We start from the raw sequence: 16273 nt of genomic DNA on the forward strand, positions 1-16273 counted from the left end.
GATATGTAATTTTGTTACTATTGTGTTACTATCAATTTTGTAATTTTTAACTCTCGGTTGGTGTACGTGTGAGCGCGGCGCTCACTTGCTGGAAAACTTGTTCATTTCTCTACTAACAGTAGCATCGTGAAATTATTTCTAGCTGTCTTTTGTACCTTCTGTTGTTAAAGGATGTAGCCACTGTGCCTACGCAACCAGATCATTTGAAGATCAAGCACTGTAAAAACTAGTATGTCACAAATGTGAGCGTGGCGCTCATACGTATACCAACGGCGAGAATAATTTTTTAGACTCATATTTTGTTATTCTTTATACACTTGAGTAATTTTACACTTTCGCGTGATACGAGTATTCAAAAGACAATCCTAGCATGGCTAGAAGAAATCAGTGAAGTTTAATGCGTCATTTTAAAGTAATGTGATTAAAGTAATGTGATTTAAACTAACATTTCTATATGTAATTTTTGTAATTGTACCTTAGTGAGTGAGTGCTCTGTTTTCTTCTATGTATCAGCGAAGCATTTGTTAACAGTGTTTAGGTATTTGTTAGATATTTGAACAAGGCACAAAGTGCTTGTAAATCAGGCACATACTGATATATATATTTGAGAAAGTAGGTTATAGCATGTGAAAATAAACAAGATATATATTAAGAAGAGATTATGAAGATTTAGGTTATGAAGATATTGATATAAGGTACTGTTTGAGGAAATACGAAAGGATTAATATACTTGTGAATAAATATTGTATTGAGTACAGAGTACTAAAAGGTACATATAAAGAATAAACGTTCACGGAAGAATTTAAGTGTATATTGTGTGTATACTTAACTTTGGGTTTCAATAATGGCGCAGTCGGTTTCAAGCAAAATCTAAGCTGGGTTTTAATAGTATTCACTGTGTTATACTACAAATTTGTCTAGTTCCTGATACAGAGAAAAGAATTTGGACAATATAACACAATTATTTCTGTCGTTAAAAAAGAACCTGAGTATATTCAATAAGAAAAACTATTATTTGGTTTAATCAAACAAAAATGTTGGTCCGGGGCTGCGGTGGCTCAGTGGTAGAGCGTTCAACTCTGGTGCATGGGGTCCCGGGTTAAACTAGGGATGGTCTTTTTTCAAAAAAATCTGTTTTCGATTTTTTTAAGTTTCAATTTTCGTTTTTTTCGTTTTACGATATTTCAAAAAAAATTTCGTTTTTTGAAAAAAATCCGTTTTTCGTTACTTAGAAAATTTTTCGTTTTTCGTTTTTCGAATTTTTTCCGTTTTTCGTTTATCGATGTTTTTTCCTTTCTCAAAAAGTTTTCGGGATTCGTGGAATGATAATGTGGGAGGAAATGGGAGTACCCCGGGAAAATCCATGGACACGATATTGTCTGCCACGAACTTACTTGACCTGGGATCCTATGCACAAAGAGTAAGTGCTCTAACACTGAGCTACCGTGCCTTTTGGATTTGGATTTAATGAAAGGGTAGTGTATAATGCCTACAGAAGGGTGGCGTCACCTGACACCCGGTAGCTGAAAAATCGCTTTTTTTCAGGGTCTCCTGAGAGCAAGGACTCAATTTTCCAGTGTAGCACGATACGCTATGACCCACGTACCGTCCAACCATGATCTTTTACGACCTCCATTATAGGGGTGTATTCATTCTCTTTTATGAGCACATGTTCGGGGTGTACTCGTTCTCTTTTATGAGCGTACTTTCCAACCCCTATCAGAAATTACACAAGACTACGAACACATAGCAGAGCAGAGAAAACATAAGACTACGAAAAATAGCAGGGGTGTATTCATTCCCTTTTATCAGCATTTTTCAACCCCTATTTTAACTATAAACATAGCAGACAATGAACACCTATGTAACATAGCAAAGGCGGTGTACATAAGACTACGAACACACAACTATTTAACATAGTAGGGCTGTATTCGTTCCACCCCTATTTAAACATAGCAGAACTGGTAAAAGAGTATGGCTTATTTTCCAAACTCTATTTAACATAACAGAAATTATATAAGACTACGAACACAAAGCAGAGCAGAGAATACATAAGACTACGAAACATAGCAGGGGTGTATTTATTCCCTTTTATGAGCATTTTTCAACCCCTATTTTAACTATAAACATAGCGGACAATGAATACCTATGTAACATAGCAAAGTCAAATGTCACAGAGAGTACATAAGATTACGAACACACAACTATTTAACATAGCAGGGCTGTATTCGTTTAACTCTCTATTTTAACATAGCAGAAATTTATGAACACATTCTACACCCCTATTTTAACGTAGCACAGATTTCGTCCCCAACCCCTAATTTAACATAGCTGAAATGACACAAGCATGTCACCAAACTACTGACCATCGTGAACAAAGGTCAAACTCGTAAACGAAGCAACATATCGAGGTGCTGTTCCCACATTTAGTAATTGATCATCAAAGAGCACATGTCCCAAAAGTGTTGACCATCGAGTTCAAAGGTCAAAATACTTAAAACCTAATAAATAGAAAACGGAGCCACATATTGAGGTGGTGTTTCCACATTTAGCAATTGGTCATCAACTACTACAAGTTCTAAAAATACTGACCATCGGGGTCAAAGGTCAAAATACTTAAAACCTAATAACTCTGAAACGGAGCAACATATTGAGGTGGTGTTTCTACATTTAATAATTGGTCATCAACTACTACAAGTTCCAAAAATACTGATCATCGAGGTCAAAGGTCAAAATACTTAAAACCTAATAACTCGAAAACGGAGCCACATATTTAGGTGGTGTTTCCACATTTAGCAATTGGTCATCAACAGCTACATGACCCAAAAGTTTTGACCATCGAGGTCAAAGGTCAAAATACTTAAAACCCAATAACTCCGAAACGGAGCCACATATTGAGGTGGTGTTTCCATATTTAGTAATTAGTCATCTACTACTACAAGTTCGAAAAATTATGACCATCGAGGTCAAATATCAAAATACTTAAAACCTAATAACTCGAGAACGGAGCCACGTATTGAGGTGGTATTTCGACATTTAGCAAATGGTCATCAACTACTACAAGTTCCAAAAATACTAACCATCGAGGTCAAAGGTCAAAATACTTAAAACCTAATAACTCGAAAACGGAGGCACGTATTGAGGTGCTGTTTCCACATTTAGTCAGAGAATACGTATCAATAGTAGGAGTGTATTCATTCCCTTTTATTAACCTCTATGTAAAATAGCAGAAATTATATAAACATTCATCTAGTACTACATGTCGTAAAAGTACTAACCATCGAGATGAGGGTCAAATAACTTGTAAACGGAGTCAAAATATTGAGGTGCTGTTTCCACATTTAGTAATAGGACATCAAGTACAACATGTCCCAAGAGTAATGACGATCGAGGTCAAAGGTCAAATAACTCGTAAACGGAGTCACATGTTGAGATGCTGTTTCCACATTTAGTGATAGGTCATCAAATACATGTCCCAAAAGTATTGACCATCGAGGTCACAGGTCAAATAACTCGTAAACGGAGCAACATATTGAGGTGCTGTTTCCACATTTAGTGATAAATCATCAAGTACTACATGTCCCAAAAGTACTGACTATCGAGGTCAAAGGTCGATGGTCAGTACTTTGGGACATGTAGTACCCAATGTTTAAGGGAACCCAATATCCCTTAAACGTAGCAATATATTGAGGTGCTGTTTCCACATTTAATATAGATTACCAACTACTATATGCCCCAAAGTACTGACTCAAAATTTATGTACTTTTGTACCACTCCAACAAACGAAAGAATAAATTGTTCTACGTTTTATGCCCACGAGAAAAGTGAATGTCCATTTTCTAGCTGTGTATAAGTAGCTGAGTATTTTTGTGCTACACAAAGGAACAGATGAATAAATTTGTATTAAGCAGAAAAAAGCGAAAAAGACTCAGTTTTTATGTACATTTTGTACTACTCAAATAAACGAAGGTATAAATTTGAGTCGCCCATTTAGGTTTGTACCAACCACGAAAAAAAGCGAAGAAGGTCTATTTTAACTAGCTCTATTTCTGTACTATTTTATGCTACTCAAATAAACGAAGGAATAAATTTGAGTGATCTATTCAATTTGGTACCAACGAAAAATGCCATTTTAACTAACTCAGTATTTTATATCTTTTTGTGTTATTTAAATAAACGAAGGAATAAGTTTGTACTAACCAGAAAAAGCGAAGGAGGGCCATTTTTAACTAACTCAGAATTTTATATCTTTTGTAGTACTGAAATAAACGAAGGAATAAATTTGTGTGATTTATTCAGTTTTGTAGCAATCAGAAAAAAAGGAAGTACCATTTTGTACTAATCAAATAAACGAAGGAATAAATTTGGGTAACTCATTTAGTTTTGTACCAACCACAAAAAGCGAAGAAGGTCTATTTTAACTAGCTCAATATTTCTGTACCATTTTGTGCTACTCAAATAAACGAAAGAATAAACTTGGGTGGCTCATTTTTCTTTGTACCAATCAGAAGAAAAGCAAAGAAGTTCCATTTTAACTAGCTCAGCATTTTATACCTTTCTGGGGGTTTCAAATAAACAAAAGAATAAGTTTAAGTGGTCTATTTAGTTGTGGTGCTAGATTTGGTATATTTTGTGTCACCAGAGAAAGGGCCACTTTAAAGTAGCATTGCTAAATAAAATTTAATTACCTCTCCCATCAATAAGGCTCATAATTATATGGTTAATAGACGTGCGTTTTGTGAATTAAGTCTTACATTTAGTATCGGTTGTCAAAATACTAACGCTGACACTGAAGTCTAAAGTTTTCCCGTCATTAACTACATATTTGAACGTAAGATTTAACCAACAACAGCTATCATTGGTTAGAGAGAAGAGTAGCGTCATACATTGATTTTTAGCTTAATTCTGTAGAGCAGACTCCATAGCAATTAGCTTTATTAAGGGATGAAGACGTACTAAAGAAAAAAGAAGAAACAGCATGCTTGGTCATTTTGGGTCACTCGCTGATAGAGGAAAAGGCAGAAAGGAAACCACACGAAGAAGAGATCATCTTCGGTTCGCAAAACTATCTTAGGATCCGCACTAGAAAAAATAAAGATTTCAATTACATTATCTTCGCCTAAGCAAGGGTAAAAGTGAGGGAATACGCGTGGAAATCCGTTACCCCAGTTTCAGAGACTATCTATGGTGTCCCCCCAGTTCTTAATAAAATTACAATGGAGAAAGATAGGCAAGGGGGACGGTGTGATATTATGCGTCCTCCTACCTTTTCAGATCCACTTTTACCCCTGGACATAAGTAAACAGATATTTCAAGATGAACAACTGTGATCTATAATTTCACTTAAGAAAGAACATTAGTACCTGGCCGAGGTTCGAATCGACGGCTTTTGGCTTTGTTAAATTCATCTGTTCATCTTCTTTATTATCTCCGATATATATCATCTGATTGATAGGCTCTTCTTGTGGTGTCTATAAATAATAGGAGAAATACGTAAATCTATTATGTCTACATTTAATTTCCAGTGTTTACTTCTTTAGTCTACAATTATCGGATATTACAAGTAATTTTACATTATTTTCACGACAGAAAAATATGATGAAATGTCTAAATGTTAAGTCCGTACGCTAGTGTCCATGTGCTCACAAAGAATGAAAAGTATTAACATCGAAGAAAAACATACATATCTTACGTAAAACAATCGAACACAGTACACTTATTAGTAATAATATAAATGGCCTACTGCATTATGACCCAATGTGCAATCCAGAGAAACTATGACGTACATATCTCAATCTGAGATAATATTAAACGAATCAAAAGATAGCTGCTAAACGTAAATAAAATCGTGAATGTCTTTAATGTAAAAGTTGTCTACTTCATAATAGGAAAGGAACTAGAATCGAAAGACTAGAGTTTCTTATTCGTGTTGTTTATAATGATACAGAGTTTAAAAGAGAAGTAAAGAAATAGCAACGATATTTATTTATTCTTAAAGACTGAGAAAATTATTAAATGATCACTAAGTAATTTATCGTCTAGATTTCGAATCTCAGTGAAAAAAATATTGTTTAATCACGGGAAAGCCTAGCTGACTTCATACGTTCTGTCTAAATGTTTACATCTTATATAGAAAGCTGAGTTACGTTTGTATGTACACAAATCCACATCATCGGTTCGGCAACCTTCTAAGCAACTGTAAGGAAGATACGATACGCTATTTAGGATCTTTAACAAGCAAGGGTTTTCAAATGTCACTCTCCGATTTGCTTGAAAATCCTGCAGTGAATAAGGGACCCAAAAGTAGGACGTACATGTTTTTGTATATCGGCCACAACACCCTTTTATCAAGGCTAAAACTAGTTACGCTTTAGAGATACACATAGGTTAATGTTGGAAAACGGCACCGATATTTCGAACACTAGATGATATCCCATTGTGTTTCTGTAAACACACAAATAACAACAGTCCGCTAACCATTAGCATGACATCCTGCGAGAGGACATATGAGTCAAATGTACAACTTTGTTCTTTGAAGTGCAGAAGGTTTATCTGTCTTGTATTAAGCAAGAAACACGAACGTAGGATAGTGTGTGAACAATCTTTATTCACGAATGTGGCCAAGTCTTGGGACATATTGCAGAGGGTGATCAATTCAGAAAACGCAGTTCTTGAATGTATCATATATATATATATATATATATATATATATATATATATATATATATATTCAAAATATAGTGTGTATACTCTTTATGTAATAAGACTTACGTATACAATTTATACAAAATATCTTTCTACTGTTTTGTTTTATGTCATGAACATAATTGTCACAAAAATGGTAGTCATGGATGAAATGCTGTAAGCACAATGATAGCTTGCACAAGGAACACCTGATGATAGCAACCAGTCCACGCGTATTATATGTTGGAGGCACATGCATGTTGAAACAGTAACCAACTGGTGTTTTAAAATGCGGTGTGTGGTCTGTAATATCTGGCTTTGTATCATGCATACTGCAAGGCATGATCAAATGGTGGAGACGAAAATTGGTCATGTATAAGTGATTGTAAACTTCTAATGTTGTTTCTAGCATGCACATTTAATCATATAATTCCAATATCATTCAATCTGCGAATCGTCGCACAAACTGCTTCGACATTCGAAAATTACATACATCGAGTGGTTGTAAGTGATCTGCGAGTCCCTTTGGTATCATACGTAATATCATGTCTATCCCATCCGGCGTGACATCCAGCACAATCTGCTCACAGCGTCCGGTCCACGAATCTAACAGAAGCACACAATTGTTTTTGTATGAAGAAACTGCATATTCTGCAGTCTGCACCCACAGACGAAAGTGTTCTTTGATAACCTTGCTTGGGTATGACACCTCTACATATACATTTGCAGGACGGAACATAGTACACGGGGACCAAATTATCGACAGAGTTTCTGTAAGACCATGAATTAAGGCGAAAGTAACTCACCTTGCAAAGAACTTCGGTTGAATGGTGTTACTGTGAGTTGTTGAACTCACAGGTTGTATAGCTTCCTCGGCACGTTTTGAACCATGTAAAGCCAAAGTACGACCACTGTGTATCTCCAACTGAAAGCCGCTTTGATCTGAATTAAACACATGATTAGCACCAACGGCATCAATGACATTCTGTACAAATTGAATGAAGATGTGGATGTGCTCTTTCATCTGGGGTGTGTCCGAGTCGTGACTGTGCTATAAGTTTGGTCACTTTACGTGAAACAATATTATGTGTCCGCTTAAAAGCCCACAAACACGTTTTTGTGGCCGTAAATGTAGCCATGTTATGCTCCTGACTGGCCTTGAGACACCACCGCTACAGATCTAGAACATGCACCGATAAATAGGCACATAAGACAGTTTGAACGTTCTAAAGCACGGCATGCGACACCTCACACAATTTGTCTTTGTATGTTCCGCCAGAAGAGTTTCCCCCTCTCGTTTTCCCCTCTTCCAGAATTCAACTGCTTTCTCTTCATTCCAAGTCCAAAGACGTACTACTCAAATTACCGCAGGTCCCCGATAATCACCTTCGCGCATATTCCTAGTAAGTTGCATCCACTTCTCCAGAGACGGTGATGGTATTTGGTTCCATTACATCCTCATTCATGTTAAAATGTACAGAAACGACTTCGTTGTATATTGGCATGACTCCATCTACAACGTCATTGATTAGTTCTCGGAGGTAATTTATAAGACCTGGCTCTGCTCTGTTTGGAGGTGGTTCTGGCATGTTCACAACAGGAAAATAGGCTGCAAGTAGACGAATGATATTTAATGGGCTTACACCCATTTTGAATACGCTCTATAGCTTTGACTTATTACGGCTAATAAACATAATGTTAAGCATGCCTTACTGTACATATAAATTATATACCGTTCCGTGCTTCCATCAATGATATATTGGACACAAGGCAACGATTAACACATTGATCACTGTTCACTGATAACTTATCGGCACATTTGTACTTGACATGTTGCTTTGATAGACGCTTTACTCTGGTGTGACTGTCATTTTCTTAAACGCGATAATATTCCATTAGTAAAGGCTTATCAAGGACAAAACGAATCCAATTTCCAATTGTGTTATAAATTGTTCGTAATTATCATTAAATTTTTAGTATAGTGTGATGTAAGCATGCTCTAAACACTCAAGATATTTTTTTCTGAAACAGGTACAAACGACAATTCAAACTATAGTAACGAATTCCAATCTTATTTGCCACCTTGGCCAATATCTATTCTTTTTCTTAAATCTCTCCATAACTCCACATTCAAGACAATCAGACAAGTGCATTTATCGCAAAGGACTTCATAACACTTGTCACATTGCAGATGATGATGCGATATTCGTAATTGTTTTGCCGCTACAAAGACGTATCGACTAATATTCCAATCTTGTCTTCTTATTGGTCTTCCTTTATGAATTGTAAAACTGTCTAGCGAATATGTGTCCTACTTTTGCGTCCTCCAAATGATGGTCTTTTTCAAGATTACATGCAAGGTCCCTATTACATGCAATGCACTTGTCTCAACGTTAATAGTAAACAATACCACTAATTAATTATTTAAATATTCAAATATACTATTTTCAAAGATATTAGTAACAACTTTGTTTGTATATTGATGTGTTTAAAATTTTGGCACTTAAATATTTTCTAAAGTAACAAATATGAAGATTAATAAAAGACATTTAAAAAAACTTTATTAAAATTATGGCCCAACCGTAATCCAAAATTCGTTTTGCATAGCCCAAGTGTTCGTTACCGTACTTCCGAATGGACTTTGAAAATTTTGCCACATCTCTTTTATCGTAAAAGAACTTCATGAATGTTAACCCTTTGAAGACCAATGGAAGAAACTTGTCGATAATAGTGGAGTGATCAGTGTTGCAGGGTTCTGTTTGTTTACAGTTCCCTCAAAACAAACGTCTTGTCGAGCTCCTATGCAACCATATAGTCCAACTCATCGAATGTTATTTAAGAAAATTTTAACATTTTAACTGAACCTCGTATAAAAGCACTTCTAAGAATTTTTCTCTCCGCAAACAGACGAATATGAATATTTGTGTGTGTGCGTCGTGTCTGCGACGAAAGTCTTGGTGGACCCTCTCGCTTCCCCTAAATAAGGTGCTAGGATCTAGTGTTGAAAGCAAACTTCGTTTCCAAGCATTCCTGTTTATAGGCTGTCATGGTTATTTTTAGCTCTGACATCAACAGGTTGCATTGCGAGCCTCTCCGCTGGGTAGAAGCACGGAGAGTTGGAGAGAAAAACCAAGTTAGTCTTACAGGTGCAACGAATCTGACAACAACATGTAAATGTGAACGTAATAGTGTTTAGACCAACTAGCACTAATGTGCCAACCGTGCAACGATAATCAAATTCATAAGTTTTTCATGTGAATATACATAAGTTAAAATAATCGTAAAGTATTTTAAAATAATGTACGACACTTAATAATAACCATAAGTCGTTCAAGACGGAGCCTTCGGAACGTTTCTTTCATGTCAATTTCAAGACCACCCGAAAGAAGATAAAATGGCTAGCAAGGAAATCTCATTTCCAACTTCAGGAGCATCTTCCTGGAATTGCCAGAAATCATCTTTCTCGCGCATCAAAGTGAGCGACAAATGAAAGTGTGAACCAATTAAAAACATACAATAATGTGAAATTCAACTGGTAACTGGCGACTCCCGCAACTTCCGCGATCGTAATCAAAATAATTGGGCCGAGTGTAAAATTGCATTATCTTATTTAATTATTTGAATCAAAGTGCCAGTGTATAATTTAATTTGTGTTAGTAGTTTCAGTGTTGTTAATTAAAGTGAACACGTAAAAGTCGTATATATCCTTCTACCAAAATAACTGCCATGATTTAAATTTGTTTTTTATAGTTTAAAATAATTTAATCTACTTTTTCTTTCCAGCATCAATAGTTTAATGCCTATACAACGTAATAACTTTCGCATTATTAAATTGTATCGGCATTAGGAACACGATTAGAATTAGTATTTTTGTCAAGTTCCCAGAATGTTCTGACCGGAACTCTGAACCGTGCTGTCCAGTGATTATATGGTCAGCTTTGGTAGAAGCTCCGAATCGCTATTAAAACCCAAAGGAGACGTCCAGGACAAAGGATCGAACCCAGGACACTCATAGATGTATCATAAAGTGTCTTCCCAGAAACGGGACATAGAGGATCGAATCTCGGACTGTCATAAAACGCCTAAACTCCACAGAGACATTCAGGAAACGAACCAATACCCTCATAAACTTTTGACAATAAATGGTAGCATATGTCCCACTGTTTTCAGTGAAAAAAAATTACATAGACGTATGATTGTAAAATTTGTTAAAAAGTAAAACTATGCAGATATGTAATTTTGTTACTATTGTGTTACTATCAATTTTGTAATTTTTAACCCTCGGTTGGTGTACGTGTGAGCGCGGCGCTCACTTGCTGGCAAACCTGTTCTTTCTCTACTAACAATAGCAACGTGAAATTATTTCTAGCTGTCTTTTGTACCTTCTGTTGTAAAAGGATGTAGTCACTGTACCTACGCAACCAGATCATTTGAAGATTAAGCACTGTAAAAACTCTTATCTCACAAATGTGAGCATGGCGATCACACGTATACCATCGGCAAGAATAATTTTTTAAAGACTCGTATTTCTTTTTACATTTCTGTAATTTTACACTTTTGCGTGATACGAGGAATCAAAAGACAATCCCAGCATGACTAGAAGAAGTCAGTGAAGTTTAATGCGTCATTTTTAACAGGATAAGGTAATGTGCTTTAAACTAAAATTTCTACATGTAATTGTACCTTAGTGAGTGAGTGTTCTGTTTTCTTCTATGTATCAGCGAAGCATTTGTTAACATTATTTAGGTATTCACTGTGTTATACTACAAATTTGTCTAATTCCTGATACAGAGAAAAGAATTTGGTCAATATAACGCAATTATTTCTGTCTTTAAAAAATAACCTGAAAAATTTTTCGTTTTCCGTTTTTCGATGATTTTTCGTTTCTCGAAAAGTTTTCGGGATTCCTGGAATGATAATGTGGGAGGAAATGGGAGTACCCGGGAAAATCTACGGACACGATGTTTGTCTGCCACGAACTTACTTGACCTGGGTTCCCATGCACAAAATGTAAGCGTTCTAACACTGAGCTACCGTGCCCCCCTTGCATTTGGATTTAATGAAAGGATAGTGTATAATGCCTACTATTGACGAAACTCTTCAACTCATGACCAAAATTAGTATGGTCATGGACTCGATGTATTTAGTACCCACGTTATATATTATGGTGCTTGGGACTTTGGGTCCAGAGTTATTGCTAATCAAATTTGTGGGCAAATTTTTACTTTGACTCCAACTGTGACTTCAACCGATTCATGTGATCCGGTTCCCGTAGCAGTTTAGGAATCATTCCTAAACTGCTCCCGGAACCCGATCACATGAATCGATTACAATTACTAACACAGTGAAAGTAATGTACGATGTTAAGAATTATACTATAAGTACAAGGGCCACAATGTTACTATACGATGTTAAGAATTATACTCTAAGTACAAGGGCCACAATGTTACTATACGAAGTTAAGAATTATACTATAAGTACAAGGGCCACAATGTTACTAAACATCAATTCAGGTGAAGCGGTTACTATGAATTTTGAGATCTAAATGGGGGGCTACCGCCCCCCAACCCCACCGGTCAAGTACCATAAAAACATCCAAAATAATAATAAATAATCACACCACTACTATAAAGCTAAGATAAGAAGGGAAAATTAAAAAAAAAAAAAACACTCGTCTCTAATCATAAATCAGTGCATGACAAAGAAAAAAAAATTACATCTCAACAAGACAATAGGACAAGCAGCAGCAAACCAAATACTTTGCCTAATACTCAAATGCAAAACAAATCAAGAATAAAAATAATATGAATTAAAAAAAGAAAACACTCACCATTTCGCCATAGGAGAAATCTCATGAATAATGAACTCATAACTGCTGATTCCACACACGAAAAAATAAGATACCAAGAACACATGCACAATACTCAACATTACTGAAAAACGTTCCTTTCCGCACACACGTCGTTTTATTAAACCGAGCACACTTGCTATTATTACAAACAAGAAACCAATAAACGTCCACTTTTAGAATACGTCGAAAATATCTTCAGTTTAGACCACAACTATGATAGGTTTTCTCTAACTCAATTCAACCAATTCAATTACGCGCTCCCGCATGCCACAAACAGCAGCACACACATACATGCACACAGAACATGTGACTACTAACCAACTACCATATGACTACACAGACACCTAGTGGGAAAAATATGAACTAAGCCGTCACACCAAAGGCACGAACAGTTCTAACAAGTGACTCACGCACAAACAGTTCCAGGAAGTAACTGAACCTATAAGAACCGATTAAAGTCACAGTTGGAGTCAAAGTAAAGACTTACCAATTTGTGTTGCAAGTTAGTGATAAAGAAATTTCACTAAGACACATTTGATTAAACTTAAATGATCTTGACGAAAGTTGGTAGGATCGTAAATATTGACGAGCTTGGTGTGCATGGAAGCTCAGTATGAAATATTATGGTGTACATACCTTTTGTTCTTGAGTTATTAGCTATCAATGTTAGGATTGGAATCGATGAAATCAAGAAATTTCATTACAGCGCGAAACATGGAACTCATTCAATTTATATTGGAGTGTGAATACAGCCTGATCTGCGTTTCTTCTGTGTTCTATTACCATTTCTACATGAAATACCATAAATTTTCTACGTAGTGCAATAGTAAGAAGTATCCATGTGCACAAGACATGCGATATGCGTTAAACACCCCCCCCCCCCCCCCACACACACACATAGTCATAGATAAAGTACAAGGGCACTACACATGCAGATATAAAGTACAGGTACGTTCTTTTTTATTTTCGTATCAGTCGATAAGTAAATAAAAGTCGCTTTGTTACCCCCTTGGTAAGTTTGTAGATACTCAATGAATAATCCCTAAAAGTATGAGCGTTCTGCTCCTTCGGGAACTGACGCAGCTTTACGTATACTATATCCAAAGGCTTTACTATTATGAATCCTATTCTAATTGCAGGTGCACAATCCAAGGACCGCATCACTAAAATTTACGTTACACGAAAACATAATTGTTTGTTTAGCCTTCATAGGGTATACACATTATCTATAACAGCCAAATAGCATATAACCAAAATCTGTATGATTTATATTAATGAGGCTCAGGTTCGAGATCCTCTCCCCACATGAAACTGGACTATCAATCAAATATCTTCTTAACGAGTTAAACCGCTTCGATACAGAATGAAGTGGATGCGAGAACATAACCAACACAAACATAAAAAACATTGACAAGGACAATCTAAACTTAATTATATTAATCAGTTACTCACCTCTCGTTTAACTGGTAAATTTTATCTTCAATCTCCGCCCAATGGTTATACTTTCACTCTTAATAATTTAGAAAAATAATTCAGGTGTAGTGAGATATACAGCAGTGAGATATACAGCTTTTCCACTCTGAAAAAGCACTAAATGTGCTATTCACCAAAAAAAGCGGACGTTAATTGATACAAACAAACGAAAATACTTCAAAAAGTTTCAACGTAAGCAACCTCACGAAGAAAGCTACTATTCAAATTCCAACATTTAAATTAACTGATTTTAACTTTCAAGAAAATTCTCTTTTGCAAATGAGTTTGAGTTTTACGTCCCACGGTTATGCTCTTTTGCAAATCTCAAAAATGGGAGGCTAAATGGAAATCAACCAACCGAGTTTTCTCCGAAAAAAAAAAAATAAGAAATACAAATCCCAAGAAGACTTTACTATAAGAAATTCCACCCTTTTAAATTCACTGATTTTTTTTTTTTTAAATGTAACTGTCCTTCATTCACTCACAAAGGACGACTCCTAAGGGAAGTCATCAATGGCAAAAATTAGCACACTTTAACTTAGATAATTCATATTTCATAAAGCAATATATCTTCACTTCACCCTTTTTATTCTTCCATTCACAATCCAACCCAAAATTTGACGGTTCAACAAATTATTCTATCAAAGAACGGACTGAAACAACGAAGTCCCACAGGTCTCCATTCACCACACGAATTCAACATCGGAGCGAAGAGGAAGCTGATTCACACCTCACCAAGGCTAGCGAATAATTCGCAGCCCAAAACACGTGGAGAAAACATGAAGACACAAGTAGAGTAGCCAAGTCCCGCCCGCTATGACCTTGACCTCTAACTTTAATGCAAAGGAATTTCTTTTATATTCGCTCAAACACTACAAGAATTACATCGCTTCGTTTTTTATTTTTTTTTTAATTTTTTTTAACAGAAAGAATCTCAAATTCAGCCATAACAATAAATTAATTACATCTATATTATTATTATTATTATTATTATTATTATTATTATTATTATTATTATTATTATTATTATTATTATTATTATTATTATTATTATTATTATTATTATTATTTTGGACGTAATAATCCAGTTTATCAGCTTCCTTGGTAACGGAATGTTACAGAGCTCAGCACGAAATATTGTGATGTACAGACTTTTGATTATCGGTTCTTGAGGAATATAAATTGGAAATAATAATTCACAAACGTAAACAGTGTAAAATTTATATTTTACAGAATATTAAAATATAATTATTTACTAATAGTGATTATCAATGCGTTATCGACAATATATTTTATAATGTAAAAAAAGTCTAATAAATTACGAAATAGAGGGATCCTGTATAAACTGATCGTGATAGTATCAGGTAACTCTGTAATAAATTGACTTCTAACAATTGGTTTTAACAAAATATGAAACATGAAGTGATTATATGTACTGATACTGATTCTAAAGACTCGTCGCTAAGATCCCCCATTCATTTCCCTTATTTTCTATAACTAAGTCAGTATCAAAAACAATTTGATTGGTTCCAAAAATAGGCAATGAAATATTAACAAAATACTATTGATGGCCACAAAGCTTGCTCCCGCCAAGTGAACTTTGTGGTCCCGAGTGCGTTTCATCAGGGTTCTTCCGTTTCTTTCCACTTTTTCATTCCACCATTTCATTCACTTCTCATCATCACCGTCTCCTTTAGCCTAGCCGGCATATGCGTGAGACGTAAAACTCAAAAATTTCATTTCATTTCAAAAATGTTGGTCCACTGTAATATATGTTGACTCATTTTGTTTTAGTGAGTATCTGCTGCTAAGTCAGTATAACAGTTTTTGAAAAATTAAGTGACTTTTTGATGTATGTGCCACTACTATTTCTCATAATTATGACATTAAAAAATAATATTGTTAAATTACGTTTTACTCGTATTATTAATGATTCTCATATCTTTAAGTAAATACCATGGCTGACAAAAGCTAAAAACAATTCTAAAAAGAACGAAAAACATATGTGAACGCGGTGCTCACACGTATACCAACGGTGAGACATCAGAGACATATAGTATACCAGTCCAGGGTTAAATTCATTATTTTAATAGTAAAAATAATAAACGATGTTAATAATAAATACTAAATTAACACATGAAGAGAAAGTAAGTAATTTCCTGCTTTGTTGGTTTCCAATATTTCTTCCTGTTTTGCCGATCAGCGAATATCAAAAGATTCAACAAAGAGAAACTAGTAGCAGAGAACACGTTTGTGATATACGTA

The 16273-nt window shown here is 35.3% G+C and overlaps 2 protein-coding genes across 2 annotated transcripts in view; both read right to left on the reverse strand.

Moving 5' to 3' along the window:
• Positions 1–14030, reverse strand: part of LOC145669677 (uncharacterized) — a 429650-nt gene extending 415620 nt beyond the window's left edge. The window contains exon 1 of the mRNA XM_081737933.1: positions 13988–14030. The gene's annotated coding sequence lies outside the window, so the exon portion shown is untranslated. The remainder of the gene's footprint in view (positions 1–13987) is intronic.
• The window catches only part of LOC145669676 (beta-mannosidase-like), a 186983-nt gene that overhangs the window by 16589 nt on the left and 154121 nt on the right, over positions 1–16273 (reverse strand). Inside the window, exon 16 of the mRNA XM_081737932.1 lies at positions 5364–5471. Coding sequence (XP_081594058.1) covers positions 5364–5471 — 108 coding nt within the window. The remainder of the gene's footprint in view (positions 1–5363; positions 5472–16273) is intronic.

Source organism: Thermobia domestica, chromosome 14 (assembly GCF_964235325.1).
Source record: "Thermobia domestica chromosome 14, izTheDome1.hap1.1, whole genome shotgun sequence".
In the NCBI taxonomy this organism is placed as follows: domain Eukaryota; kingdom Metazoa; phylum Arthropoda; class Insecta; order Zygentoma; family Lepismatidae; genus Thermobia; species Thermobia domestica.